We start from the raw sequence: 27,745 nt of genomic DNA on the forward strand, positions 1-27,745 counted from the left end.
AAACATACCGTCAGTTTAAACGCTCTTTTATACTGAAAAACCAGAAATTCTTGTGCACAAGCAGTTAAGCTTTTATTCTGAAAATCCTTCATCTACGGTTAGCATGTAGCATGTGGTTAATATACGATTTCCTAAAGAGGTGAATTGAGGAGCGAAATGACTTGGTGTGGTGAAAACCGGAACCTACTGATTTAACACTACAACGATAGATGTCGAGATACTACCATGTTGAATATTAAATGAAAGTACAGTTTATTTGAATACATTATTGTTTACAGACGAGAGTAGCATGTGACAACATCCGGAATGACCGGCAACCAAACGAGCCGAGAAGTATTGATTACAGCGTTTAGAATGTGTTAAATGAAAAGTGATGAAAGAGAATATGAGGAGAAACGGCGTGTTAAGCATATATTGAATGTGAAAAGAACCTATCCTCTGTTTAAATGCAATAACGGACATTGGAGACGAGGTGAGCCGGCTGGCGGGGAGGAGCCAGCAGAGGATATATATAGCAGCGCCGGGGGAGAGATCCGCGGTCTTCTTGCTCAGGAGAACCGGACCACAGCTGTTTGTCTGACGGAACAATATTCTGTCTGTAACACTACCGCGCCTTTTTTAATTAAAGTATCCCATTTGAATCTTTTCAGAGACTCCATTTAGTCTCATTTTAAAGCTTCTCTCCTGGACGCGAGAATAAAGAACATATTTAACACATGCTACTAATATATGTAGAAGGACTCACATACTAATCATGACATTTATAGCGTGAATGGGACAGAAACTCCCTCTGGAGGATACACAGAGATTTTAGCCTTTGTAGACCATTTACAATCAGAGTTACTCCAAAACAACCTAGCACTCTGATTGTTCACTCTGTTTTCTCCTTTAAAGGTGCAGTGTGCACCTGCTTCAAATAGGGGGCAGCATTTCACCACTGTTACTGACCAATACAATCCGGATGTACAGTTACCAGTTATTTAGAAAAGCTATTTTAAATCCAATAAACAAACTGTCTAAGAGACATGGACCATAGCGGTTTTATATCAGCGATATTTCATATTTTTCTGTTTTCTAATTAAATATCCAACAGACAGGATTGGGGAGTAACAGGCTACTTAGATTGGGATTAAGCAATCAGGATTTTAAAAAATAACTGTATTCCCTCACAGTTACATTACAAAAGATGCACATTAGTATCTCAATGGTCTCTAATGCCCTGGGCTCACTCAATCACATGGTAACCAACAGCCTGTCATCATTCATTCTTACCAGTATAGAGAATGCTCTACCACCAAGGCAAGCTAATGGTCAAATAATGTTAGGTTCTGAAGAGTTCCTTATGTATTGCCATGTTAGGCCATTATTAGGTAGTGACAGTAAAGAGATACAGGAAGTGGAGAGAGAGAGAGAAATGTGGATCAAAGCTCCTCGGCCCAACACAAACTGAGCGGTTCCCCCTGCTGTTAAAGGTTGGAGGGAACAGGAGGACCAGGTTCTAGTTTTTATTTTAACAACTCTACCTTATCATAAAACCGAAAAAGCCAGCTGTCCAACACCTTCATTGGGATAAAAATGGAGGACATTATTCTTCTGATGTCTTTATTGATATGACGGACCTTTTGGTCTACATGCCCATTAATCTGTTCTGAGGCTTCTTGCTAAGAAAATGATAATATCATAACATTACAGAACGAAAAACAGGAGAAAGAAGTCACCATTTTAAAGATTTTTTTGATAAAATTGTTGAGGTCAGGTTAATATGAATCCAAATGGACTCCTGACAGTACTGAACTGTTCCACCCAGAAAATGCTTGAAATAGCAACATTATACTTTATGCTTCTCATATTCCCTGATCAGATTTAGCATGAATTTATTATATTTCTTATTATACATTTTGAAAATACCTCTACTTATTGCAGCTGCCACTGGAGCATGTTATTGCTAAGATGGTTTATGTTCAGCCATTCCTCTCCATTTATAACTTTTGTGAAAATTCGCAGTCCTCCTTCAGGGCCCCTGTTGGGCTGTTGCCTCAGTCTTGGGTGAAGGAAGGTCCCTCAGCAGAGGGGGGGGGGGGAAGGCACGGAGCTCTTCAGGGCAGCCTCCAGCAGCAGCCACCTGGTCCTCCGCCCGCAGACACAGCTCCTGCAGGAAGTTGGCTGTCTCCATCACCAGGTCGCTCTCATCATCTAAAGCAGAAACACACCGAGTGATAAGGGCCCGAGCAGCGAGTCAGAGCAGAGGACCTTTGAAATCCCTCAAGATTGATTCTCTTTGTAGCAAAAATGAATCACATTTTTGAGGGCCTAAAAGTGTACCCAACATGTAAGTTGGCAGGATAATCAGGACTGGTGAAAATGTTAATAATGTAGGGGGCTCGTTCTCGGGGTGTCGGTAAAAAGCTCTGTAAAAAGCTCTATACGCTCCCTGCAAAGTTGCCAAAAGGCAGCCCCCCCACTCAGGTTCACTTAGACATTGGGTAGGTACAGTATATGTAGCTTGGTGAGACGCACTAAAAAGCTTCTTGGAGGCTTTTTTCTCACCAACTCCTCCGACGGTTTTCATCCAAACAACTTCAAATTAAGTCAGTAAGTCTTAAGACCACGAGGTTAAAAAGTTATTAAAAGCTTTAGTCTACATTAAACAGCCTCGCCATGACATGGCGTGGAAAATGTGCCATTGGCTGTAAAAAAGGAAGTTGCTGTAACTCAAGCATTTATTCTCAAATATGCTTCAGATTTCTTATGGATGATCAGAGACCAATCCTGAAGATATTTGCATGCCAATATACACTCATTGACATAGCGCCACATAGCGTTTGGCCCTTTAACGTCCTCCTCCAGGCAGATTATGAAGGCGACCCAAAGACTTTTACAGGTCAACATTGGGTCATATGTATAGCGCCACCTAGTGGCACGGGAATGTTTAGTCAGGTTTATGTGCCAAACATCAGTCAATTGACATGGAAATGACATGCAGCCTGCTAATGGAATTAGCACATAATCCTTAGCGCCACATAGTGGACACCAGAGGTGCTGCAAGATTCACAATGTCATTTCTAGAGCATCACACTCCATTCAGTAAGTAATGTTCATTACGTCTGGAACGCTCGTGCCAATTCACTGCTGCGGCCACAGGAGTCCTGGTACTAACCCTGATGGTATGGATGTGTGAGGGCCTGTCCACCACTGTCTGTAAATGTAATTATGACTGGTATATTTACCACAAGAGGGCACACTAGACTGTCAATAACACCGCAGCCTGATGTGCAGCACTAGTTTAAGACTTCAGTGTTTTGCTGCCATAAATTACATTTATAAAACAGGATATTGGGTTTAACCATAAATTATAGTAAATCTGAAGTGGATCAAAACTTAAATCCATCTCCAACAATATACCTTTTTCCCAATTTTTTTTTACTTGATTTGATTTGACTTGTTTATCAGAATATATCGGAAAATGTGTCGTGCACTCCCAACTAAATAGCTCAAATTCAAAATTCAAAAATGTAACTATACTACAAACATCACATCAGGGCCCACATTAAGGGTCATTATTGAATGATCAAAAGCGCATGGTTCAAAGCACATAATGCAAGTAATTCAAGACTTGTCCAACTCCACTTTTGCAAGCTGAACAGCGCATTATCTGGTCACAAAATAAGGCACAAGGAGCTAACTTTCAAGTTTGAGTTATTTTCACCTTTTGCTGTCACTCAGACCCTTTGATTAGGTCCCGCCCTCAACCTGTTGTTTCAATCTGCCCTAGTTGGCTCTAAATGTTGAACTGCAGATGAGATTTAGTGAGTGCTGTGAATTTTCTCTCTGCTACACAGCCTCAAGCTCATCATAATCATCGTTGTAGAAGATTATTCTCTTCATATGGAATCAGAGTGATTTTTTCTTAAAAGAAGATTCTTCTACACACCTTTCAGTTCTTTGAGCTTTGGAGAATCCTTCTCCAGGTCAGCATCCTGCTCCTGTAGACACCTGCACATATTTTTATGGGCAAACCAGTGGAGGTTTTGGCACGATAAGCTACAGTAAGTCACCTTAAAGACAAATGAAATAAAACGTGACCTGGGGGTAGTTCCTTCCTGAGAGTTGACACCATTGCATTATACTAGAGATGGGGGCATTCACTCACTGCTTTACAAAGGGAGCATCTCTTGTCTGCTCCCTTCTCCCCACACGTAGCACAGTAGTTAGCATCTACAAACGCCATCTGACCAGTGATGGCCTGGTTCAACACCGAGAACGCTGTGGGGTCGTCTCCCTGGAAATAAGATGATGGGGTTATTAGTTATTAGGTCAAGTTATTAGACAAACCAATACAAAAGAAAAAGGATTACTTAGTAATCTTTTATCATCAACTTCTATAGAGTGATGCAGTGATATCGAATTTGTAGTCCGACCTTGAAGTTAGCATTGTAAGGGCTGCCCCGACTAAAAGGAATTCGGAATATTGGAGTAAATAAGATCTGTGGCAAACACAGGTTCATGGTATTCCCAAGTTTTGTTAAGAAGGATCATCTTGTCGTATTAACACCATCTCTGTCTAAAGTGTAAAATATGATCCCCAGAAGTAAAAAGCAGAAGTTAGGCTATAAATCAACTACATCACAGTCGCATGGCTGCACATCACCAGCGCTAAGCTAAAGATGGCTAATGTTTGGCGGGATGACGTTTGAGAGTCTCATTTAGTTACGTGTTAGCTACTGTTGTTTCTAAGACACATAGAAGCTTAAGACATCTATGAGGGGGTATTTACTGATTCATTGTATGTCTTTATGTTAAAATCTATGAAGCCTTTGTTAACAACATACGTACCTTATTTCAGTCAACAACAAAAAAAACAAGGAAACCAGATGTAATAAAATGCTAACTCAATGTTGGGTTTGAGGACTCATTCCTGCACCACTCATTTAACAACTGTTCTAACATCATTCTCCCTCATTTATGCTTACCATGGTATTTTGGTAATTATATACTGCATATTACACTTCAATTCTCTGATATGTTCTTCACTTACAATCTCTACCGGTGCTATGCTCCTCACCAGCTCCTGAAGCAGTGTGGCCTCACAATAAGGAAACTTCCTGATACAGTCCCGAATGAACTTCTCCTGGTACTGAGGGAAGCCATCGCTGTCTCTCCCCTTCAACAAGCTGGGGCCGAGCAGCATTCAGGCAGGTGAAGGACAATGAAAAAGAGAAATGGATAATTATATTTATCCCAATGTTACTCTCCATAGATTTAATTTACCATTTTACACATCAGATGTAGGTACAACCTTGTAGATTAGTTTGAAGATTATTCAAAGAAGCCCTATTCTGCTTTTTGTGGTTTTCCCTCTTCTGTATGTTTTATAGGTTTAAGTGCATGTAAATGGTCTGCAAAGGCTAAAATCCCTGTGTTCCCTCCAGAGTGAGTTTACCTCCCCTCAACTCCTGAACAACAACAAAAAGCTGGCGTTTTATCCAGTTTGTACACAACAATGGAGAAACTTGACAAGCAGCAGTGGTCCACTGAAGAGACCAGCTACCTACTGGGAATCTGGTCTTCCGAAGAGGTACAGAGGAAGCTGGAGCACAATCGGCCGTTGTTGTTGTTGTCGGTGTCAGCTGTGAGGGGTTTCCGGTTTGGCTTTATGAAGCAGGCACGCAAACGGTTACGTCATGACGCAAACGATGACGCAATGACGCAGCACCAGTCGGACTCTGGGCAGTGTGAAAAGAGCCGGAGCTAAACCGAAGAACCGGTTCTGAACCTGAAAAGCTCTAGCACGGAGCTTGAACCGGTGTTGCGTTGGTGTGAATGAGGTATTAGCAGTTTACCGATCACCTTAACACAGCATGGGGCCAAATTATTTAACCAAATTTCCTCATGACAAAATATGGTTCATGTATAACACAGCTAGCAATTTGGTCAGCATGCATATCTTCTAATGTGAAATGTTAAGCAAAAACACAAACATTTTATAATACAGCATTTAAAATGGTGCAGAAGAGAAGGATTAGGCCTTACGTCTGTCTATATATTGATCTAACCATGGGCGGCACTTAGTTAGAAAAAGTGGTGGGGACCCTTTTTTCAGATAAAAAAAACCATTACTGCATTAAAGGTCCCATGTAATGGCAATTTCTACTGATCATAATTCCATTGTTGAGGTCTACTAGAATAGATTTATATTGTGCAATTTTCCAAACTCACATTGGTTTCTCATACAGCATCTCTGTCAAGTATGTGACCCCCCCCCCCCCCCTCCCTGTGAGCCCAGTGTGCTCTGATTGGTCGGGACGTTGAGAGGCTCGTTGCTGCGATCGGCTGCGAGGAGTGACTGTCCGCTCCTCGCAGCAGATCGCAGCAACGAGCCTCTCGGCGATACAGCTAGAACAGTGTTTCTCAAACTTTTTCATACCAAGGACCACTTAACCAATAAAAAAACACTCGCGGACCACCTAACTCCCCAAATATAAAAAAATACATCGTTTTTCTAGAACAGATTACAAATCGCCTGAAAATGGTACAAACAAGTGGCAACATGTGTGATGAAGGTGTTGCGCTGGGCTATATCGAGGGGTGAGAACCAGAGGGCCGTAAGTGACATTTTGGTCAAAAATGAGTTATATATATCAAATGAAAGCTCTCGATGAGCTCTACTGCCAAAAGGGTGCATGTGAATTCTAAACCAATCCAGAGTTATTCATCAAAAACCAAAAGACCTAACACAGAACACACTGAACTATTTGGCCATCTCCATTATTGACCATACATTCATGGAGTCTGGACACAGCAAGATGGAATGTGACAGTGTTCATGCAGCCATTGAGACCCACAGAAAAAAGGGCCTTTGTACAGTTCGGAGGGGTACTACACTCTTGTAAGGATGGCAAGGAGGCCATAGAAGATGATTGAGCTTGGGCACAGTGACTTTCTGGATTTCAAGTCCCTCTCACAACACACTAGGGCTGCTCAATTATGGCAAAAATCATAATCACGATTATTTTGGTCAATATTGATATCACGATTATTAAATACGATTATTCATTGACTTTGAAAACATCCATTTATTATTGAACTTAAAAAAACAACAGTATCTTTTTAACAGTTGATTACCCTGAACTTTAAGTATAACTTAACAGCAAAGTATTCAGCTGAAGCCACATCTTTTTTAACTTCCCGACAGCATTTGTCATATAGGGCCGGCAGTGCAGATCTGGTTAAATGCCGCCGAGATGGCATCGCTTAACGCTTGTCCATAGTGTTAGCCAGTTGCTTAAACCCCTGGTTGCTAACCGTGCTAACCGGGCACATGTCTTTAGCTATGTAGAATGTGATGGCATGTGTTATATCTTTGTGTCCTTGCGAGCTGGTTAAGTGGGCCGTTGCACTGTAAAGTGCATCCTTAATTGATGACTGTGATAAGGTGGATGAAGTCGAGGGGGCACGCTCGTGAACTTTCAACAGGGGGGCGGGGGGGGGGGGGGGGGGGGGCCTCGCTGCGGGGAAACTGTGTACCTCGTTGCAAGCCAAAATCGTAATCGAGATTAAAATATGATTAATTGCACAGCCCTACAACACACGGTCCGAAACAGAACCAAAAACACACGGAGGGACAAACAGTTTGTTGGCAGAAAATGAAATGGCTGCTACACAAAAGAGGATCCGAAAAGGATTCAGTTCAAATATGAGCTGTCCGACCAAGATGCAAGCTGGAAAGCAGGAGACCAGAGGTGCTCATGCAATTGAACCAAAGAAGATGCACACAGGTCCACCTGGGATCACTGCTGTGAAAAAGAAAAACGTACTCACACAAATGGGAGTATCCCTCACTCCTATGTGGACTTCGACCAGTCTTTGCAAGTCATTCAGGCAGAGTAGGCTAGTATATCGTTTCAAATCAATCTGAAACGTACATGATCTGCATGAAATATGCTGTTGTCGTATATAATTATATTTGACATTCCCAATGTTCTAAAGTATTTTTTGATTTGCCAAACAGTTATTAGGCCAGGTTTAATGTAATTTATTGTTATTCAGTGAACTAATGTGATATTGATATGTTATATGATCACGATGGACTCTGTAGCCTATTTTCAATTGGTTATTTGGGGAAATGGCTAAATAATTAACTATTTGGCAAAGTGGTTATTAATGTTTTTTTTAAATAATTACATTCAATGAACTAATATGATAAGGATATTTTCATATAATGTTATTATAACAATTGATTACTGTTACTTTTGAACTCATTAATGTAAAGCCTTTTTCCTATTTTTATCAGATACGCCCTTTTTCTTAGTTCATATGAGATAAAATCTTAGTTCCAAAAAGGCGCATGTGACTTTCTTCCGAATAAAAAAAAGATAGAAGAATATTTTTTTCAATGAAAGTCAGAATATTGTTCATTAAGTATATTGTCATCCACATGTTTAGGAAGTTTTCATATTAAAGATTGAATTTAATAAACATAGTCAGGACAAACTATGGTCATTTTTTGTTTTGGCTCTCCTGTAAAGTTGGTCAAATGTCACTTACGCCCCTCTGGTTCTCACCACTCTATATCATGCAATCGATAGTGAAACTTAACCTCACTCTATTGCGGAGATATTCCCGCGAGAGTGCGGAAAACTGAAATGTATTTATTTATTTAAAATGTGAAATGTTACCAATATACTCACGGACCACTAGGGGGCGCTCACGGACCACCAGTGGTCCGTCCGCGGACCACACTTTGAGAAGCACTGAGCTAGAACAAGCTAAACTCATCCTGAGCACACACAAACACTCACAGCCGAAGTAAAAACAATAAGTGTGGCTTGATATTGAGTAAGAAAAAGGTTTATGAAACTGTGAGAATGGGTCTGCGGTCATTTCTCCGCCATCCCAACTTAGTCCGAAAAACGTTTACCCATTTAAACAGTCGTGGTAGATACCTTGTTTGTTTTAAACATCATAAATACACAAACAACAATGAATACTTACAGGTTGTGTACCCGAATCTCCCGCTGGTCCAAACAAAGTAGGAACAGCATCGTTCTTCAGTGCCCTACGCTGTGCATATCCGGCATGAATGCTGAAAGGTTTGGGAAGCTTTGTTTCGTGAAAGGCTGGCAGAGGGCGTGGCTACTGGGTATTCACACGTCACAGTACCCAGGAAGTAAATGAGAAATCTCCAACGAGGCGTTTTGGGGAGGTCTTTTCTGTGTTAGAGTTTCACTCCCTACAGGGTGTACTTTGAGGGTTTTTTGACACTGCAGACCGTTTACATGCATAAAAACGTTCATAACACACAAGGGAACGGGTAATAACCGGAAAAGCATGACATGGGACCTTTAAACATCCCTCGCAAACAATACATACTTACAATACTTTTTTTGACAACTAGTGCAATAAGCTACACTGCAGCAAAGCAGGGGCAACAATTGCTTTTCTATTCTCCATTGAATTATATATAATATTAGACGTGTCGCAGGTCCAAACTACACCACTTGTGTTACCAGAAATACACCCAACAAGTGAGAACAATCCTCCAGATTTGACATGTTCTCTTGCTTGTGCAAATAAAGCTTTCTCAAAGTGTACAATTCTTTGTGCACAACATTTTAGAACAATGTTAACAAATGATCCTAATGCAAAGGGTTGGGGAAATAATGGGAGTGCTGCTGTGTCTATAGACTCATTCCACTCAGAAGCCTCACCTCTTGACAAGTGCGTCCAGCTTGTCATCTCGTTTTTGCAGGAAGGCCAGGCATTTCTGGAGCACACAGCTGATGTAGTGCATCTTCATCGCCAGGACCTCGTTCATGTCCTGCTGCTTCACACACTGCTCACACAGCAAGTCCATCACCTGGTGACACTTCTCCAGAGCTGCCACGTTCACCAGCACAGGGTTCTCCTTCACCAGCAAGACTATCTGGAGAGGCGGAGGGGAAAGTGTAGTAGGTCAGCAGATCACTAAAGATAATGTTCATCCTCTGGGCACCAATAGTATGTGAGTTATTCAATAGGATAGAAATGTAACTGAACACCATAATTATGAATTATGTTATGTTACATTGAAGCTGAGTGCAGAGCAGCTTTAAGTATTTTGGAAAAATGTAACAAGCGTTAAAAAAAGCTCTTTATACTCAATAATAATGTATTTTCTTAATTTCTTGGCAGGTACAGCCAAGGTATGAGAGCAACCCATCTGGGTACTTTCCCTATTTGTCATGGCCTCACATCTTTTTGGGTGAAAAATATCTGGTGTCTTTTGACCGGCTCTAAATATAAAGATTTGAAGGTCTTTGCCAATCAAATAAAAAAAATTAAGAAAACCATAAATGTTGTATCTACACGAAGCCCAAATATGATGGTCAGTCAGGCAATCAATATACTATGGTAAAATTAAAGCTATAGTGGATTGATATTTTTAATTTCTATCTAACAGTGGATAACTCTTAATCTGGCATTTTCCTTTGATTGTCAGTGGTTCATTACCTTGACTTTAAACACCAATGTTAACTGTGGTGATTGAGGTTAGCCTCATTAGCATCATTATGTAGCTGTGAGGAAGGGTTTCCCAAAAACCTACGTTCTGGATCATTTTTGTTGTAAAGACATTATGAAACTACATTTTAACGTTTTGCGCCAATTCTTTGTTTTCACCGAAAAATGGGCGGGGCCGTCTTTTGAGGTGCAGTGATGTAGTGCTGCTCCCATCGTTTGGATGGATAGCCATTTCATGTGGGATTGATGTTCAGCATTCCCAGAGCTTGAACCCTAATGACTTTGCACTTCACTTCCCCATTAGTGCTGCCATCCTCAGTAGACCTGTGAGGAAGCCTCACCTTGACCGGGTTGAGGTTGGTGGTCATGATGATCCTGTGCAGGGGCCCAGCCAGCGTGGGGGGCAGCCTGGGCTCCCTCTCCAGCCCATGTGGCCTGGTGTAGAACTCCAGCTTTGCGAGCGAGAAGAAGTTATTGATCACTGTGACACAGTCGTGCTGGCCTGTGAGGAGAGAGCACAGGTTAACATGAACCCCCCCCACAGTCACCTGACAGCCAATCTCAACTTGTCTCACCAACAAACGCTGCCATCTGAGCCGCAGTGCGACCCACAGAGTTCACTTGGGTTGTCTCTGCACCTGCATTCAGCATCATGGAGGTGATATCTGTCCTCCCTGAAAGGTTAATGAAAGTCTAGTTCAGGGGTAAGCAACCTTTACAATCAAAAGAGCCATTTTCCCCTGCCATCACGTAAAATGTGTCCACTGTGCAAAAAAAAGAGGAGCTTTAGCTTTTATTTATTACTATGTAATACTTTGTGAAAGCCACATTGAGCCAAGGCAGAGCGGATGAAGGGCCACATGTAGCTCAAGGGCCGCGGGTTGCCGACTCCTTTCCTAGTTAAATCAGATTTAATAATACAAAAAAACGTCCAATGTAAGCTGAAAACCTGACTTCACAGTTTTACCTGACAGGCCAGCAAACATGAGAGCAGTGTATCCGTATTCGTGCTGGTTGCAGTTGACGTTGGCCCCATGCAGCAGCAGCAGACGACACATGTCCGCCTTGCCCTTATAGGCTGCATGAATCAGGGGAGTCATGCCATACTTAGGAAACCAAGCAGAGGAACAACATTACATGAGGAGATGTTTTTATGTATAAAGGAAAAAGAAACATGTCAGGTATAAAGCAGCATTAATTGATTTGATGGCCACAAGCTGAAAAAACAACATATGAAGCTCAGCACAAGTTCAACCAGCATCTTTACTCATTCATTCACATATTCCCAGTTTACTACTCTCTCTCCTCTCAATCAGTGATCAACAGCTAAACCTATCACTTCGCCTCTATTCCCTTCCTCACAGTTGTCATTTCAGCTGACTCAATGCAGCCCTCCTCCCCCACTTCCACCTTCCTTTCTTCAAAAATCCAGGGTCAAGGTTAAACTACTCCTCTTCAGACCGACCTCGATCAATCCCTTCATGCCTCCACCACCACCAGTGTCTAGACCCCAGGGGGGGTTTCATCGGTTCGGCTTTTCCCCTCCCGAATGATATTCCAGCGGGGTCTAATCGCCAAACACCATTACATGCATCTGTGTATTCCCGGCAATACATTTATATTGTTGTATCAAAAGAAAACTTGTCTCTCCTGATTGAATTACATACAGTGGCGTAACTATCGATGGTGCAGCCAGCACAACGCACCGGGGCCCATAGCCGGCCATGCAAAAAACTAAAGAAAATAATATTATTTTAATTTCTTTTTTGGGGACCAATGGCATTGACCGGTTCACGCAGTCTTCAAAGTAACCAAGCAACCTAAATGAATGTTTAATTTGTCTGTCCAATGACCTTGCTCCCTTTCATGTCATGTGATACCTTGCATGACGAGCGAACCGTTTAATCAACCTGTACTGTACTGTAGCTAGCAGCAGCAAGTTTCGGCAGCATTGTAAAAAATGTAATAGCTTGCATTTATAATGTACAGCAAACCAAAGCACAAGAATAGCGCTCAATAGAGAAAGGACAAGAGAGAATAAGGAGATGTAACAGCTAAACTGACAAAATTACAGTTTTTGTCATACATCGTCCTCAAAATCGAGCGCTAACGTTAGCAATGTTGACGTGCAGCCGGAGCCGGAGGCTAACGATAGCTCACCTGCCTCACCACCATCATTGCCATCTAGCTCCACAAGTGAAGCTATATCCGTGGCCGTGGCTGTGCAACCTTCTTCTCCAGCCAGCCAGGAGGAGAGGCATTTGGCTGTGTTGGTGGTCCAACAGTTCCCCCAAGGGCCCCAACCGATTCTATGGCGCTATTGAGACCCCCTACGCCAAGATCAAAAGCTATAATATAGCAACATGTCCATGTAGGCCTACCGGCCCATTCCCCAGAGACAAACATCAAGGAAACAGGTTTCATTCTCTTCTTAGTTCGCTGTGCCATTGTCAGGCTGTGGTGGTCTGAGGCCAGGGCAGGCAGTTGTTGATAGCCTATACATGTGGCGCTTCTGAGTGGTTGTGTATGTCCGTCATAGGCGGCGCTAGGGGGTGCTGAAGCTCCCCCTAGGATAGCCATAGCACCCCCAAAGCACCCCCAAGAAATGTATGTCTTTTTTTATTTGTACGTGTGAAATTCATAATTTGAAAAATTCATAATTCGAAAATAATATGCCACAGTACAGAACAAGAACTTCTGGGTCTCTATGTTTCATTCAAGCTCGGCTCTGTGTGTGTGTTTGGCAGGCACGCATTTGGTGTGATTAAGCGAGAGAGAGAGAGCGCACCGGTGCCAGGGACCGTGTTGTGTTTAGCTAGCTGCACTAACGGATATAAGGAGCTGTTTTCTACAACAAGGTGAATGGAATGTTCTCTCCTGTCAGACTGAGGGACTAAGGTGAGCTAAAGGACTCTCTGAGTTTTTAGATAGTTAACTTTAGTCTAAGTTATCTCAGTGGGTCTCAAATGGTTTGGTCACGATTAACGCAAAAAATTATTTCCGAGGCACACCTTCATACGATCATTATAGTTATAAAACAATAAGAGAATACATGAAAAACAGTTATGAAATACTATATGACAGTAAAACACGATTACAGTTTAAAAGGGGAGTGATTTGTAAAATATCCATAAATAGAAAGTAAATCTGTTTACAGTTCTGTTTCATATGGATGTTGACTGTCGAGAGATTTATCCATTGATCTCTTCATTTTGCTCTCAAAGTGCAACAGATTGATGCATTTAACTTCAATATTAAAAAAAAAATCTTCCCGGGGGAGCATGCCCCCGGACCCCCCAAGAGGAGGTTAGGTCCACCCCCCACTTAAATATAAATATCTTTTAATATAAAAAAATAAATAAAAATAGCACTTTACCCCTGCTTACACCTATATGCCGTGAGCTGATTATCGAGCCTTCATTAACAAGTGTATATGTGACCTCCATCCATCCATCTTCTCCCGCTTATCAGTGGTCAGGTCGCGGAGGTAGCAGTTCCAGCAGAGAGCCCCAAACTTTATTTTCCCTGGCCACATCAACCAGCTCTGACTGGGGGATCCCAAGGCGCTCCCAGGCCAGCGAAGAGATATAATCCCTCCACCTGGTTCTAGGTCTACCCCTTGGTCTCTTCCCAGCTGGACGTGCCTGGAACACCTCCCTAGGGAGGCGCCCAGGTGTCATCCTAACTAGGTGCCCGAACCACCTCAACTGGCTCCTTGTATATGTGACCTGCTCCATAGAAATCAGTCGCATTGACCGAAAGACACATTTTGAGTTGTATACACTGTTGGAAAGAGGAGATTCCTAGCTTTCTAACAGTGCCGTGCGGTGAGGTTCATGGTTGGTGAGGCACTGAGTCAGATATATAATTACAAATATTATATTTTGACCTTAATCAAAATATTTGGTTATTTTCAAAAGCTTTTTTAGTCTGGTGCTTCGATTCATTTTAACCGACCACTCAACAAAAGGATACCCAAAATCTAAATATTGGATTGTTCTTTCTTAGTAAGATCCCATTTTCATTACAATTGTGGTCTTACCTTGACTTGAAGATTAAGTCCATTCTCTCCTTCTGGACAACAATCTCTATTAGTTTGTTGTAAAAGTCCTGCTTATCTTCCTGTAATTTCAAAAGTCTAGTTTGTTGTTTGCGTCTACTGTCTCTGCGTAGAATAACAGTAGCAACAAGAACCTGTGGGCTCACGTGCGCCCCCTTCAGTGCGGCAGAGGTTATGGCTGCCTCTCCTGCTGCTTTTTTCATTGCCGTTATATGATGAGACCAGCGAGCCTAAATATCATATATACGTTAAATAAGATATTTAGAGACTATGGATGGCGAGGATACATTTAATAAAGGGATCTACAAACATTACATTGGTGTCATACATTGAGATGGTAACAGGCATGAGCTTAGTGCCCGCTTTCCAGCCAGTTTCTGTGGGGTGACACATTCTGAGGTGAGGCAGAGCTCATCTGTGCCTCACCTCACCCCAAAGTAACTGGCTTGAGCGCGCTCACAAAATAAGTTCAGCTAAATTAGTGCCCGTGCTCCAGCAAGTTACTGTGGGCTTAAGAGGCAGAGCTCGTCCCTGCCTCACTTCTCATCGCTACCCGTAGTTGCAGCGGAGCTCGGCAAATTTGCTGATTTTGACTTTAAAAAGCGATTGGAATCATACATAAATCACACTTACATCATAGATCAGTGGAGACATTTTATTATTATTACTATTTCGTTTTTCTTTAGTTGTTTTTCCGTTACATTGGAGTATGACAGGTGAGGCTCTGCCTCCCCTGCCTCCCCTGACTGCACGTCGCTGCTTTCTAATGAAATCAGGATTGTTGTTGTAAAATATTTCACATTATATAATGACTGTCACCGAGTCATCATTTTGAGAAAAAGGCCTTCAAAGTTTCCTCTTCTCTGGAATCCATCAATCTGATTGATTATTAGCGGAGCAAATGATCAAAGTACGGAGGGAAGATATTTTCGTTTGGATTGCCGGTCTGGGGGAAGCTTGCGAGTGTGTGTGTGTGTGTGCGTGTGTGTGCGTGTGTGTGTGTGTGTGTGTGTGTGTGTCTGTGTGTGTGTGTGTGTGTGTGTGTGTGTGTGTGTGTGTGTGTGTGTGTGTGTGTGTGTGTGTGTGTGTGTGTGTGTGTGTGTGTGTGTGTGTGTGTGTGTGTGTGTGTGTGTGTGTGTGTGTGTGTGTGTGTGTGTGTGTGTGTGTGTGTGTGTGTGTGTGTGTGTGTGTGTGTGTGTGTGTGTGTGTGTGTGTGTGTGTGTGTGTGTGTGTGTAATTTTGCATTTGTGTGTATTGTGTTTGTTTCCCGGGGAAAACCCTCACGAGAAACACCGGCTGTTGTTATGCTGTGACGTCAAGTTACTCCGTTCTCCGCTTGTAATTATGCCGTTACAAGCTTCAAAGTTGTATTTATCATCTGAATTTGCCCAAACAAGTTTAATATTCTGAAAGCCAAAACTTTGTTTAATTGAAATCAGATGAAAACAAACTGTAACGGACCCTGCCGTGTTATCTATGATTCAAGGGCGCCGGAAGCAATGGCCCCCCCACTTTACAGCCCTGCCCCACATTTTCGCAGCAGCGGATGCCGCGGAACACTGTACACATCCTGTTTCAATAATTCCGCTCTACTCTAAAGTTGCATCTAAAAAGAACGCAATCTGATAGCTGTGTATATTTTGTTATTTTTTATTGTTACATTCAATCTCAATAGCTACAGGCATTTTTGAAGCTTGTAAAGGGAAGATGACAGCTCGCCTCTCACTCGCCACTCTGCTCTTCCACAGCGCCGCTTCCCCTCTCTCCGGCTGAAATTATGAATATAAGGCGTATAGTAATCATAGATAACACGGCAGGGTCCGTTACAGTTTGTTTTCATCTGATTTCAATTAAACAAAGTCTTGGCTTTCAGAATATTAAACTTGTTTCGGCAAATTCAGATGATAAATACAACTTTGAAGCTTGTAACGGCATAATTACAAGCGGAGAACGGAGTAACTCAACGTCACAGCAGGCATAACAACAGCCGGTGTTTCTCGTGAGGGTTTTCCCCGGGAAACAAACACAATACACACAAATGCAAAATTACACAAACACACATACACACACCCGCGAGCTTCCCCCAGACCAGCAATCCAAACGAAAATATTGTCCCTCGGGACTATTGTTGATAATTTGCTCCGCTAATGATCAATCAGATCGATGGATTCCAGAGAAGAGGAAACTTTGAAGGCCTTTTTCTCAAAATGATGACTTGGTGACTGTCATTATATAATATGACATATTTTGCTTAATATTTACAACAACAATCCTGATATCATTAGAAAACTAGGAATCTCCTCTTTCCAACAGTGTATACAACTCAAAATGTCTCTTCGGGTCAATGCGACTGATTTCGATGGAGCAGGCCACTTTGCATTCGGTAAAATAAAGCAGGCAGACATAACAGGAAGAATATGTACATTTGAACCCAATCAAATAGGACATTGTCACACCATTCAAATGTATCCATGTGCATTACAACCAATAAAAAAGCTTAGATGTGTTTATTTGTTACGTTTTTTACGTTATTTGTTACGTTGTTCTGTGTGTGTCAGCCGTTAACCTAGATAGATAAACTTGCAAACATGTCCCTGACATCCACAACTCCGGGGCCTGGCCCTTCAACCATAGAAACAGCGCAGCCAGATGAAACCAAAAGCAGCAGCTCTGCGGCCGCAGAGACTGTCAAAACCGCTGCCGCCGGCATCGCTGGACCGAAACAGGCTGGTTCCGACTGCATGGAGGTTTGTTGTCGGGACATTGAGACGGGCAAATAAAAGCTTATTTGCAGGGGTGCACATAACGTTTTTTGCCCTGGTTCTCAAAGGAGCACCTGCAGATGTTGCTTGGTCCTCATCCTTAAAATGAAATAAACCGTAACTTTTGAGGGGCTCTTGACTTTATTTGCCAGACACACGGCACTACCACATTAGCATGACCAGTAATCCTACAAGCTGTCATCAATACCCTCCTGACTGTTCTCTGGTTGAGTCTGCGATTAGCTGCTTGCATCCACAAGTCAACAGCTGGTTTTGGGTCGAAAGTCTCTGTTGTCATCTTAGACACGTGGATGCAATCAAATAAGTATGTACATAACCATTAACCAATAACCTACCATAGCCAATAACAAATGAATGCAACTTATTTTATTTGTGTCGTTCATTCATATCTTATTTTTACCTTAACATTTATTTATTTATGCATTTTTTGTCTCTCCAGTTTTAAAGGATATTTTTGGTTACTGTCCTATAGTATACATTGGAATGATTTCAAACCTGTTCATCCCAATAATTATAAAGGAGTGCCTTGGAAATATGTGTTTACATAAATTGTGACCAAACCGTTGAACTTAGACTAAAGTGAACTATCTAAACACTCAAAGTCCTTAGCTCACTGAGCTGTAGTTATCAACCTCTCAGTCTGACTGGAGAGGACTCTCCCTCCACATTATTGTAGAAACATCTTCTTCTAATGCGTTTTCAGCTCCGGCTCGGAGCTGGAGCCTGAAAAGTACAGGTTTTTCCTGTTCACACCGCAGCGGCGCCGCCTCTTAGCTCCGGTTAATCTAAGAGATATCCGGTTCACTTCCAGCTCCAAAACATTGTCGGTGTAGAGGCAAGAGCTAAGAGGCGGTGTCGCTTATGTTGAGGCGTGCAGGAAACTAAACCCACCTCCCCTGAAAATGGGTCGACTGAAGAGTCTCGTCATGCCTGCCTACAAGCAGTAGTGCTGAGCAAAGTGACTAGAAGGCAACCACACACTTATTAAAAAAAACACACTTAATACAGTCAGGCAACATTAACCAGGCTTCGTGTGATTCTGTTTATTTGCATCTTACTTTGACCATCCGTTCACTGTTATTGATCATTGTGGATAGAGGCAGACGTTTTGTTTTGTATTATAGCAGCTATCGGATGGTTGTCATGTCCGACTATCACAAGTAGAATCATAATAAAAATACGCCGGTAAAATGTGCCTGTAGAAAACGGCTTATGCCACAATAGGATAGCAATAGCAAGTAGTCAGTTTACCTTTGGTTGCTATGCTAACATCACCCATTTATACCAGAGACACTTTAATAACAGCGTTGTGATGCCAAACAGCGTCAATTCAGACTGACACACATTCACTTAAGGGGAACTGGGGATACGTATGTATCAGCTGCTTGTGTGACAGTCAGACAGTGAATACTTTAGAGAGGCCGCTCTAAAGTATTAGCTAACCCGGAGCTAACGGGAGAATAAACTCCAGTGGACAAGCAGCACTGCAGCGGTCGGTAAATGCCGCTGAAACACATTAATAAACAATGAACCACGGCACTCTGGAGAAAAGTATAAGCTTGGAGAAGTCGTTATTTTATTTAATCTGACTTCGTATGATTAAAAGCAACACGATCATCGACCCGACGCAGTCCCCCGTTGTTGTTGTTGTTGTTGTTGTGAGCGCCGTTGGGGAGCAAATCAGCTATTTAAACGGTGACGTCATGACGCAGCAGCGGCTGCACCAGTCGGGCTCTGGGCGGTGTGGACAGAGCGGGAGCAGAAAAGGGAAACCGGAGCTGAACCAGAAAAGCTTTAGCTCGGAGAAAGGGAAAAGTGCTGGTGTGAAAGCCGCATTATATCCGTTAGAGCAGCTAGCACCGGATTCTAATAACAACATCGCTGGTACCGGTGCACCCTCCCTCTCTTCCTCGCTCACTCTCATTTTGGCTGTGAGCTGCGGGCGCCAGATAAGCCAAAATCCCCCATTTTCATCACTTACAGCGCCCATCGTACAGGGCAAATGAAACATGTAACCGGGGTGAAAATGGTGTTACATTGACTTAATTATGAATATTGTTACATCAAGGCCGAAAATTAGGATGAGCACCAACGGTCAAAAATGTTTTTTTCCCTCCCAGAACTGCCAGCGCAGTGCCTCCCCAGGTCTGGCGCCCTAGGCGAACATCTATAACGAGGCTACGGGCCGGCCCTGAGTTCATATCATAAGTTGATATGCAACTCGCAAATATCTTTCTCTCTCTCTCTTCTCTCCTCTCTCTCCTCTCTTCTCTCTTTTCTCTTCTCTTCTCTCTCTTCTCTCTCTTCCTCTCTTCATCTCTCTCTCTCTCTCTCAATGTTGGTACGCAAATGCGCCTTTTTTCAAATGACCCGGTGCTCTTTTTTTGGGGGAGGTGCGTATGCGGATACAAAAGGTACTGCTGGATACAAAATGCATAGTAGTAAAGATATTGTAACTTCAATGCATAATGGTACAAAAACAGAGAGTGGTTCATTCTTTGCAAAACCACTAAACGAGCCTTCTCTGAAATATGCAGATTTGCTGCTGTCAAACGACTTGTAACTTTCTCCAAATGTGGAGATGACTGCTTTGTAAATACCAAGTTAATAACTGGAACTTTTCACAGAGCTTACTTCAGTCAAACACCAGTCAACATTCAGCTTGTCAAACAAGAGCGTATTGAGCAGAAAAAAAGAAGAGATGGAATAAGCAACTGCGCTGTCATATGTGTGGGCTGGACCTGTATAGTTTAATTTACAGTAAAGGAGTGAGCAGAGGGTAGAGTTGTCCATTCTTGTTCTGTTTTCTGTGACTATCTTCCTCCCCATGCTGAACACCCTCTCAGACTTTCAGTTACGTGCGCTACTAAGAGAGGCGTTACTAAGGGACGCGTTACCATGGAAACCAAACAATGATGTAGCTGTCTTGAAGTCCGAGTGGAAACAGTAACATTTGGAGCGTTATGTTAGAATGAAACAGGTCGTGACTCACAAATCAGATTTGGTCAGAAATCGAGAGAAATGAGGGATAAATATGACCCCGGGAGGAAAACGGGAGTTTCCCGCGAAAATCGGGAGGGTTGACAAGTATGTAACATACACACGCACTTTTTGGCCCCCCCACTTCTGAAATGAATCCGGCGCCGCTGCTCTGATTACTATACGACTTACATTAATAATTTCAGCCGGAGGGAGGGGAAGCAGCGCTGCGGAACAGCAGAGTGGCAAATGAGAGCTGTCATCTTCTTTACAAGCTTCAAACATGTATTTATCGTGTGATTTTAGAAATAAAAGTTTCATATTGTGAAAGCCAAGACTTTGTTTATTTAAAATCAAACAAAGCACCCGAACCCCCGAAAAAGTATTTTTTTACGCAAATCCTCGTTTACTTTTAAATGAGCCGTTGCGACTTCCGACTGATTTCGATAGAGCGGGTCACATATGTACTGTGTATGTGCGTGTGGGGAGTGTTGCATTAGAAAATTCCACTGTAGCGCCTGGTAGATTAAGGGAAAACCCTAAATGTTTGAGCACCTTCTGTGAAACGTCAAGCTACCCCACAGCACCCCCAAAAGAAAATATCTGGCGCCGCAACTGATGTCCATGCGTGTGTGAGCGCATCAGTGTGCACTTATGTTTTGGGCGATGTGGGGGGGGGGCCCCAAAACAATATTTGCACCGGGGCCAATCACAACCTTGTTACGCCACTGATTACATATATAACGTTAATATGGCTAACATGTTCAGAAGCATTTGTTGACTTACACATTCAGCCTTCACAGAACAACATAATTCATTTGGAGTCTTTGTGTTTGTGTCCACATGATAAATATCTTTGTCTTTTAGCTTTGATTTGGTCCCCACCGTCTGAAAGATATGGCTGCTAAATTCAGTTATCAGTTAGTTAATAAAAATTATAAGAATTCTATTAACATCATTATTATTATTATTTTTAATTAATTGATAACGGCTGCATTGGATGGTCATGTTTGAATTTAATTTTTTGAAAAATGTAATTATTGTAATTTATTCATTATTATCTGATTCAGTATAATGCAGCTGGTGACCCCCTCTTTGCAGAATCCGACCCCCAGTATAAAGTAATGGACGTAGCCAGATTTAAGAAAACCCTAATAATAGACTTAATAAACCAAGTTTAAGTGTGGTTACAACTAGGGCCGGGACTTTAACGCGTTAGTTAAGATTAATGAATTACACAAAAATTAACGCGTTAAAAAAATTAACGCATTTTAATCAAACTTATTTTTGCACCGCGGAACGTTTGTCACTGGAAGAGTTTCGGGGGTACCGGTTATACTGGAGCACCAACTAACGTTCATTACTTCAGACAACAACAAACCACAGTGAACAATAATCAAACATGAACGAAGAAGCTGATGAGACCGCTTTGGTTGGCCCCGTGGATGGGACATTTTGTTTTAAAAAACGGACGGATGGAAGCGTCAATAAGAGCACGGTTGTTTGCAAATTATGCAAAAAGGAATTCGCATATCACCGCAGCACATCAAGCCTCAAGTATCACCTCAATGCAAAACATATAGCAGCTAGCGTGGAAGCTAGCGTGGAAGCTAGCGTGGACGTTAGCCCGACTCGGAGTACAAGGACCCACACCCAATTCGCGTTGATCAAACAGTGGCCTATGCAACAGAGAGATTTTATTTTTCATCAGGATATTGGAAGAATTGGAGGGATTGAGGTCAATCACTGGCACTTTTTTATTTTATTTTAAATGGTACAGTACACTTTATGTTGAACTATTTATTAGGTTGTTGCTGCAACTGGCACTTTATGTTGAACTGTTTATTGTTTTGGCCAAGGTTATTGAGAGAGTTGGACTGAAATTGATTAGATTTTTTAAATCAACTGTTGGTAAATCAACAAAGTCTGTTATAGCCTCTGAAGCATCAGAGAGATGTTTTCTAATAGTCAGGGTTTCCAATGTTCTGAATGTACTTGAAAGTATTGTGTTTTACTTAAAAAACAAAGTGTTATAGTTTACAGAAGGTCTACCTACCTATAGGCTACCTGAATCTCTGAAATGTACTATATTCCTAAATATGCTATTGCTACACTTTATGGCAAAAATTGCACTTTTCTGTTGGTCTTGGTTAAGTACCACCTTGAAAAAAATAAACAATGTTTTGTTGCTTAAGCTTATGTATTCAGTCATTATTCAATGGTATACTAAAATCCATGTGAAAAAAATTGCTTCTCACTGTTCTCAGGTCAAATATTTATATGTGATTAAAAATGCGATTAATTTCGATTAATTAATTACAAAACCTTTTAATCGAGTCCCGGCCCTAGTTACAACACAATAACCATCACTCCCACATGTTTTATTCCAGACACTTTAAGCATCTACTTTATTTATCTTAAGTTTGTTAAACATACCAATGATGGAAACATTTGAAATAAAAAGTGGACAGTATAACAAGGTTACAAATAACTATGAATTAAATACCAGGCCCTGCAAAACCCCAACATATTCAATTGCCTATTATTTAAGATACAAATAATGTTTATTTTTATTTTACAACCACATAATGTTGAATTTCATTATTTAATTTGACTTGTCAGAATGCAGGACCCTGATATGCAACAGGTCCTCGATAAGATAATCCTGCAGGCAGAAGTGCACATTTTTAAGATTGAATAAAAAACATATGCCTTACATCACACCCAGAAACACTTTGGTGCCTGTGTTTGTGTGTGAGGGGAGTGTGTGTGGGGGAGTGTGTGAACACCTGCTTCTGACAGACAGGCAGTACGAAGGGTCTGTGAGCTACTTGTAGTGGCGTGAAGCTTTATCAAACACCTTCAAGGGTCTGCCTCTCAATAGTCGCCTCCATATGTCCCGATCACAATGGATAACATATGTTACAGTGACATAATTGTTGCATTGTGGGTGGAGGAAGGATATATATATTATGTATATATTGTTTTATTTTTTGAAAGGTTGTGGAAGAGTTTCTCAACTTTGGGTTTGGTTGAATTTATTGAAAAAATGTACTTCATCAAAATACATATCACAGTTGTACAATACAACACGTGCTAGCAGGAACAACTTTTTAGTGTCTAAAGTCACAGTTAGGAAAGGTCATGAAAAATCTGCACTTTTGATGCTTTCGGTGGACTGGTCCTTTCAATATGGAAACATTTCTTGGTATATACTTTATTTACTTCAATATATTATTTAGTGGAGCCTGAAGGTTATTTTTGACTTTGACCGGGTTGTTTGATGTTAAACACTTGCTATTTTCTTAGCTTTGAAAGCTTAAGAACATTTGGCAACAAAATAAATACTGTTTGTAAAATTCTTCAACTAAAAACGTATAAAAATTGCTTTCATACCTCATCCAAACAGTTGACTCGTACTTCTTCACTGGCCAGCAGCTGGGCAGCTTCCTGTACGTCACCTGCACAACAGAAGTTTCTAGTAAACATGAACCTGTGGACATTAAGTAAGAAAACTCAGAACTGCAGGGAGATTGCACCAGCGCCGTCAACACAATTCCTACACCAATTATATATAATGTTGTTATAAAGGATTTTGGTTAAGCGTTTATTTTATGGCTTTGACATTTCTGAGTAATAACCCTTTTCTGTTTCCTGGGAATATATATATAATCCGGTACCAATACACGGAAATCAATATCTTTCTATAAAAATAGGTAAATTGAATATTAATTCTTTTTTTATTTATTATTATAGATTCAATTTTTCATATGTACACTGAACTGCACTTTATAAGTCATATTGTAATACGTTAGCTGGTGGTATATTAAACAAACTGTATCCAGAAAACCTTTTTTAAATATTCAAAAATGACATAAAAGTTTGGACAATTTCTTGCTACAAAATTACTTGAAGTGAGTGGGTTTGACAAACAACTTGGTCCTGACAAAATAAATTGCAAGTTATATAAGCTTGTGTGAAACACAGTAAATTAAGTTTAAAGTGTAATAAAAGGAACCAGTACTCACCTGCAGCGATGACCTGCAGGATCTTCCTCTCTGCTGATGATAGATCTCCTTTCTGCTGGGCCGCCATCCTCTGTGATCTCTGGGTGATCTGTGTCTCTGTCCTGCCGACAGTCACAGTGTGCATGTAGGCTGAGTCACTGCATGGACTCAACCAACATCCCTGGAACATACCAAGCAAAGGGGGGGACCACTGTGGTCTGCTGGATACAAAATGCATAGTAGTAAAGATATTGTAAGTTTCTGATGATTCAATTTAGATAATTTATAACTTAAAAGATAAAGGTTTTGCTGTCCAGGTCTGACTGTAGTTTAAATAATGTTTTATTTATAGAAAAACTAAGAAGGAACAAAATAGTTTTGGCTAAATTCAATGACCCCTGGCCCTGATGTGGAACACAGATTGCACCAAAATGTGTTGTTCGGTGTTCACATTAATACGTGGAAGTACCATTTTTAACACGCCTGCTTTGAAAGCCCTAAAGCGTTTGGACCTTTAAGCTTTCACGCTAGTAATTGCCGCTAATATGTACCCCCTATGCCCCCTACGTGCCCGACTCCACCTGCAGGTACAGTGCATGACATTAAGGATTTTGGTGGGCCATCTAAGCTAATTTACAGATGGCCCTGAGCCCAATAGAGATTGCCCTGAAAAATGCGCGTAGACGAAATGACACACGAAGGGTTTGGGGGGCCTCCCCCTAGAACATTTAGATTTTTGCAGGCCTTAGATGCTGTCTGGTGCATTCTCTAGACTGAATTATAAGATGAACCACCGCAATATTATATTGTACAATTTCAATGTTATTCTTCATTTCACTTGTTTGTTTGTTGTTGTTTGTGTTTGCTCGCTTGCATGTCCTGCATAGCTATAAGAAATAATTAAGTTGTTGGTCAAGACACTTTCCATCTGATGAAGGCAAATGCCTTCCCAGATGTAAAAAAGTAGAAAACATTACATTCAGTTGTAACTGCCAAAACAAACATTATTTACACTATTATGGCCCCTGTTCAAAATGTTTGTAATGTTATCTACTGTAAGTTGGTCGAACGAATGCCTCCTCATCCGGAAGCTGACCGAGCAGACCCGAGCAGCAGTCGAGAGGAGCCGAGCGCATCCGCGAAGCACACAAAATGGCGACGTCAGAGTTCCCGTTAGCCGGCAAATCTAAATCTCTTCGGTCAAAATAATTTCCCTTTAGCGCAATACCGCTTCAGTTGCGCCACTTATGTGACAGACAAGAATAGTCAATTCTTATGTCTAACACTTAATGTGGAGCAAGAGATGTCCTGTATGGGTTGATTGTGCGTTGATCTGTTGGTAATGCCTCGGGGTTCCGGTGGGCATGTAAACAAATGCATAATGCTGCGCTATACTGTGTGGCCTCACCCGGTTGCATAGCGACACTTATTGTTTAGGTGTCTTTTAATAAGCAGGTAGTCATATCATTAGCTAGAACTAGCTGGATCTGATCGGTATGGACATAAACGCGAGTGAAGTCTAATTTGACGGGAGAGAGAGATCAGCTGCTGCTGACGAGTCGACACGCAGCTCTGCATGATCACATGCAGCGGTGAGCGGACAAAACACACACTTAAGGTTTGAATATCGCACGTAGCTATTTTAATTACCTCTCAAAGTACCGTAACTAGTTATAGATATGTTTAGTTTCACTGTCGGGTCACTCATTACTGGATCCGCAAGCTGCATGACACTGGCATAATAGATTGCCCGATCGGGCAACCAGCAGGTGAGGCTTCATGGCCCGAGCTAAATACTAGATGGCCCTGGGCCATCGGGCAGCCCTTAATGTCGAGCCCTGAGGTAGATCACAGACTTCCTGTCTGACAGGAACCAGCACGTGAGGCTGGGAAAACACGTCTCTGACCCCCGGACCATCAACACCGGTTCCACTCAAGGCTGCGTTCTTTCCCCTCTGCTCTTCTCCCTGTACACCAACAGCTGCACCTCCAGTCACCAGTCTGTCAAGCTCCTGAAGTTCAGACTATACCACCCTCATCGGACTCATCTCTGGTGTGGACGAGTCTGCCTACAGGTGGGAGATGGACCATCTGGTGACCTGGTGCAGGGACAACCACCTGGAGCTCAACGCTCTCAAGACAGTGGAGATGGTTGTGGACTTTAGGAAGACCACAGCCCCACCCACCCCCATCACTCTGTGTGACTCCCCAGTAACTGCTGTGAAGTCTTTCTGCTTCCTGGGCACCATCATCGCCTAGGACCTCAAATGGGAGCAGAACATCGGCTCCCTCATCAAAAAAGCCCAGCAGAGGATATTCTTCCTGAGGCAGCTGAAGAAATTCAACCTGCCAAACACGATGATGGTGAACTTCTACACCTCCATCATCTAGTCCATCCTCACCTCCTCCATCACCATCTGGTACGCCACAGCCAAGGATAAGAGCATGCTGCAATCTGCCATCCCTCCACGACCTGCACGCCTCCAGAACCCTGAGGCGGGAAGATAGTGGCCGACCCCTCCCACCCTGGACACAAACTGTTCACCCCCCTCCCCTCTGGCAGGAGGCTGCGCTCCATCAGGACCAGAACCTCTCTCCATCAGGACCAAAACCTCTCTCCATCAGGACCAAAAACTCTCTCCATCAGGACCAAAACCTCTCTCCATCAGGAACAAAACCTCTCTTCACCTGAACAGTTTCTTCCCCTCCGCTACCGGCCTCTTAAACAAGGCCCGGCCCCCCCACTGACACTTTACCTCTGCCACAACGCAGACTCTATATGCATTACATTAATGCACACAATAAAATTGTTTAAATATTGCTTACTGCACATATTTTATATTTCACATTTTATATTCTATAATTCACTGCATTCTATTTTGTTGTAAATTACTGCTTTATTGCTATCTTACTATACTTTTATTAGTGTTCTTAATATAGTTCGCTATCTGTGTACTTTTTAAACATTTTGTTTTAAATTTGATGTATGTGTAACAGAGTTATAAAGGTTGGTGTAAAATCCGGGTTAAATTGGAGAATTACGCCAACTGGTGTTACAAACGCGTGCCTGCATAGAGAACTGCAGTGACGCGTCGTAAAACCCGGAAGTAAACTTCTTCCGGTTCCTTCGTGAAAAACCAATGCAAATTCTCCATAGGATTTTGGAAAATAGCTCGAAATAAGGTCTGTGGTTGACACACATTTAAGAGAGGGATCACGTTTTGTTCAGCCGGATAATCTCCACATGTCAACCCTACTTTTATAATTTTTTAATCATAAATCTAGTCGCCAAAAGCGAAATGCTAACGTTATGCTATAAACGAACTAAAAGCCAGTACAGCAGCAGGGTCGCACGACTTCAACGTCACGCCAACTTAAGATCGTTTCAACTGACTTGCACTGAAACTGCACTTTGAACA

At 42.0% G+C, this 27,745-nt stretch overlaps 1 protein-coding gene across 2 annotated transcripts; it reads right to left on the reverse strand.

Moving 5' to 3' along the window:
- Positions 1-1,472: 1,472 nt before the first annotated feature.
- Positions 1,473-24,440, reverse strand: LOC307022457 (ankyrin repeat and MYND domain-containing protein 2-like). Of its 2 annotated transcripts, XM_079655265.1 has the most exons (10): positions 24,348-24,440; positions 23,716-23,780; positions 11,465-11,603; positions 11,073-11,171; positions 10,839-10,999; positions 9,708-9,922; positions 5,036-5,171; positions 4,151-4,279; positions 3,932-4,055; positions 1,473-2,193 (listed from the first exon to the last, which is right to left on the reverse strand). In XM_079655265.1, the coding sequence occupies exons 1-10, from the start codon at positions 24,412-24,414 to the stop codon at positions 2,012-2,014; spliced, it is 1,317 nt and encodes a 438-aa protein (XP_079511391.1). In that variant the 5' UTR covers positions 24,415-24,440; the 3' UTR covers positions 1,473-2,011. The 2 variants fall into 2 exon arrangements, with proteins under 2 accessions (XP_079511391.1, XP_079511392.1); XM_079655266.1 differs by lacking the exons at positions 23,716-23,780; positions 24,348-24,440 and adding an exon at positions 14,540-14,673 and having other exon boundaries at positions 1,488-2,193.
- Between the last annotated feature and the right edge of the window lie 3,305 nt (positions 24,441-27,745).

This window comes from Notothenia rossii, assembly GCF_949606895.1.
Source record: "Notothenia rossii genome assembly, chromosome: 10".
Taxonomy (NCBI): Eukaryota; Metazoa; Chordata; class Actinopteri; order Perciformes; family Nototheniidae; genus Notothenia; species Notothenia rossii.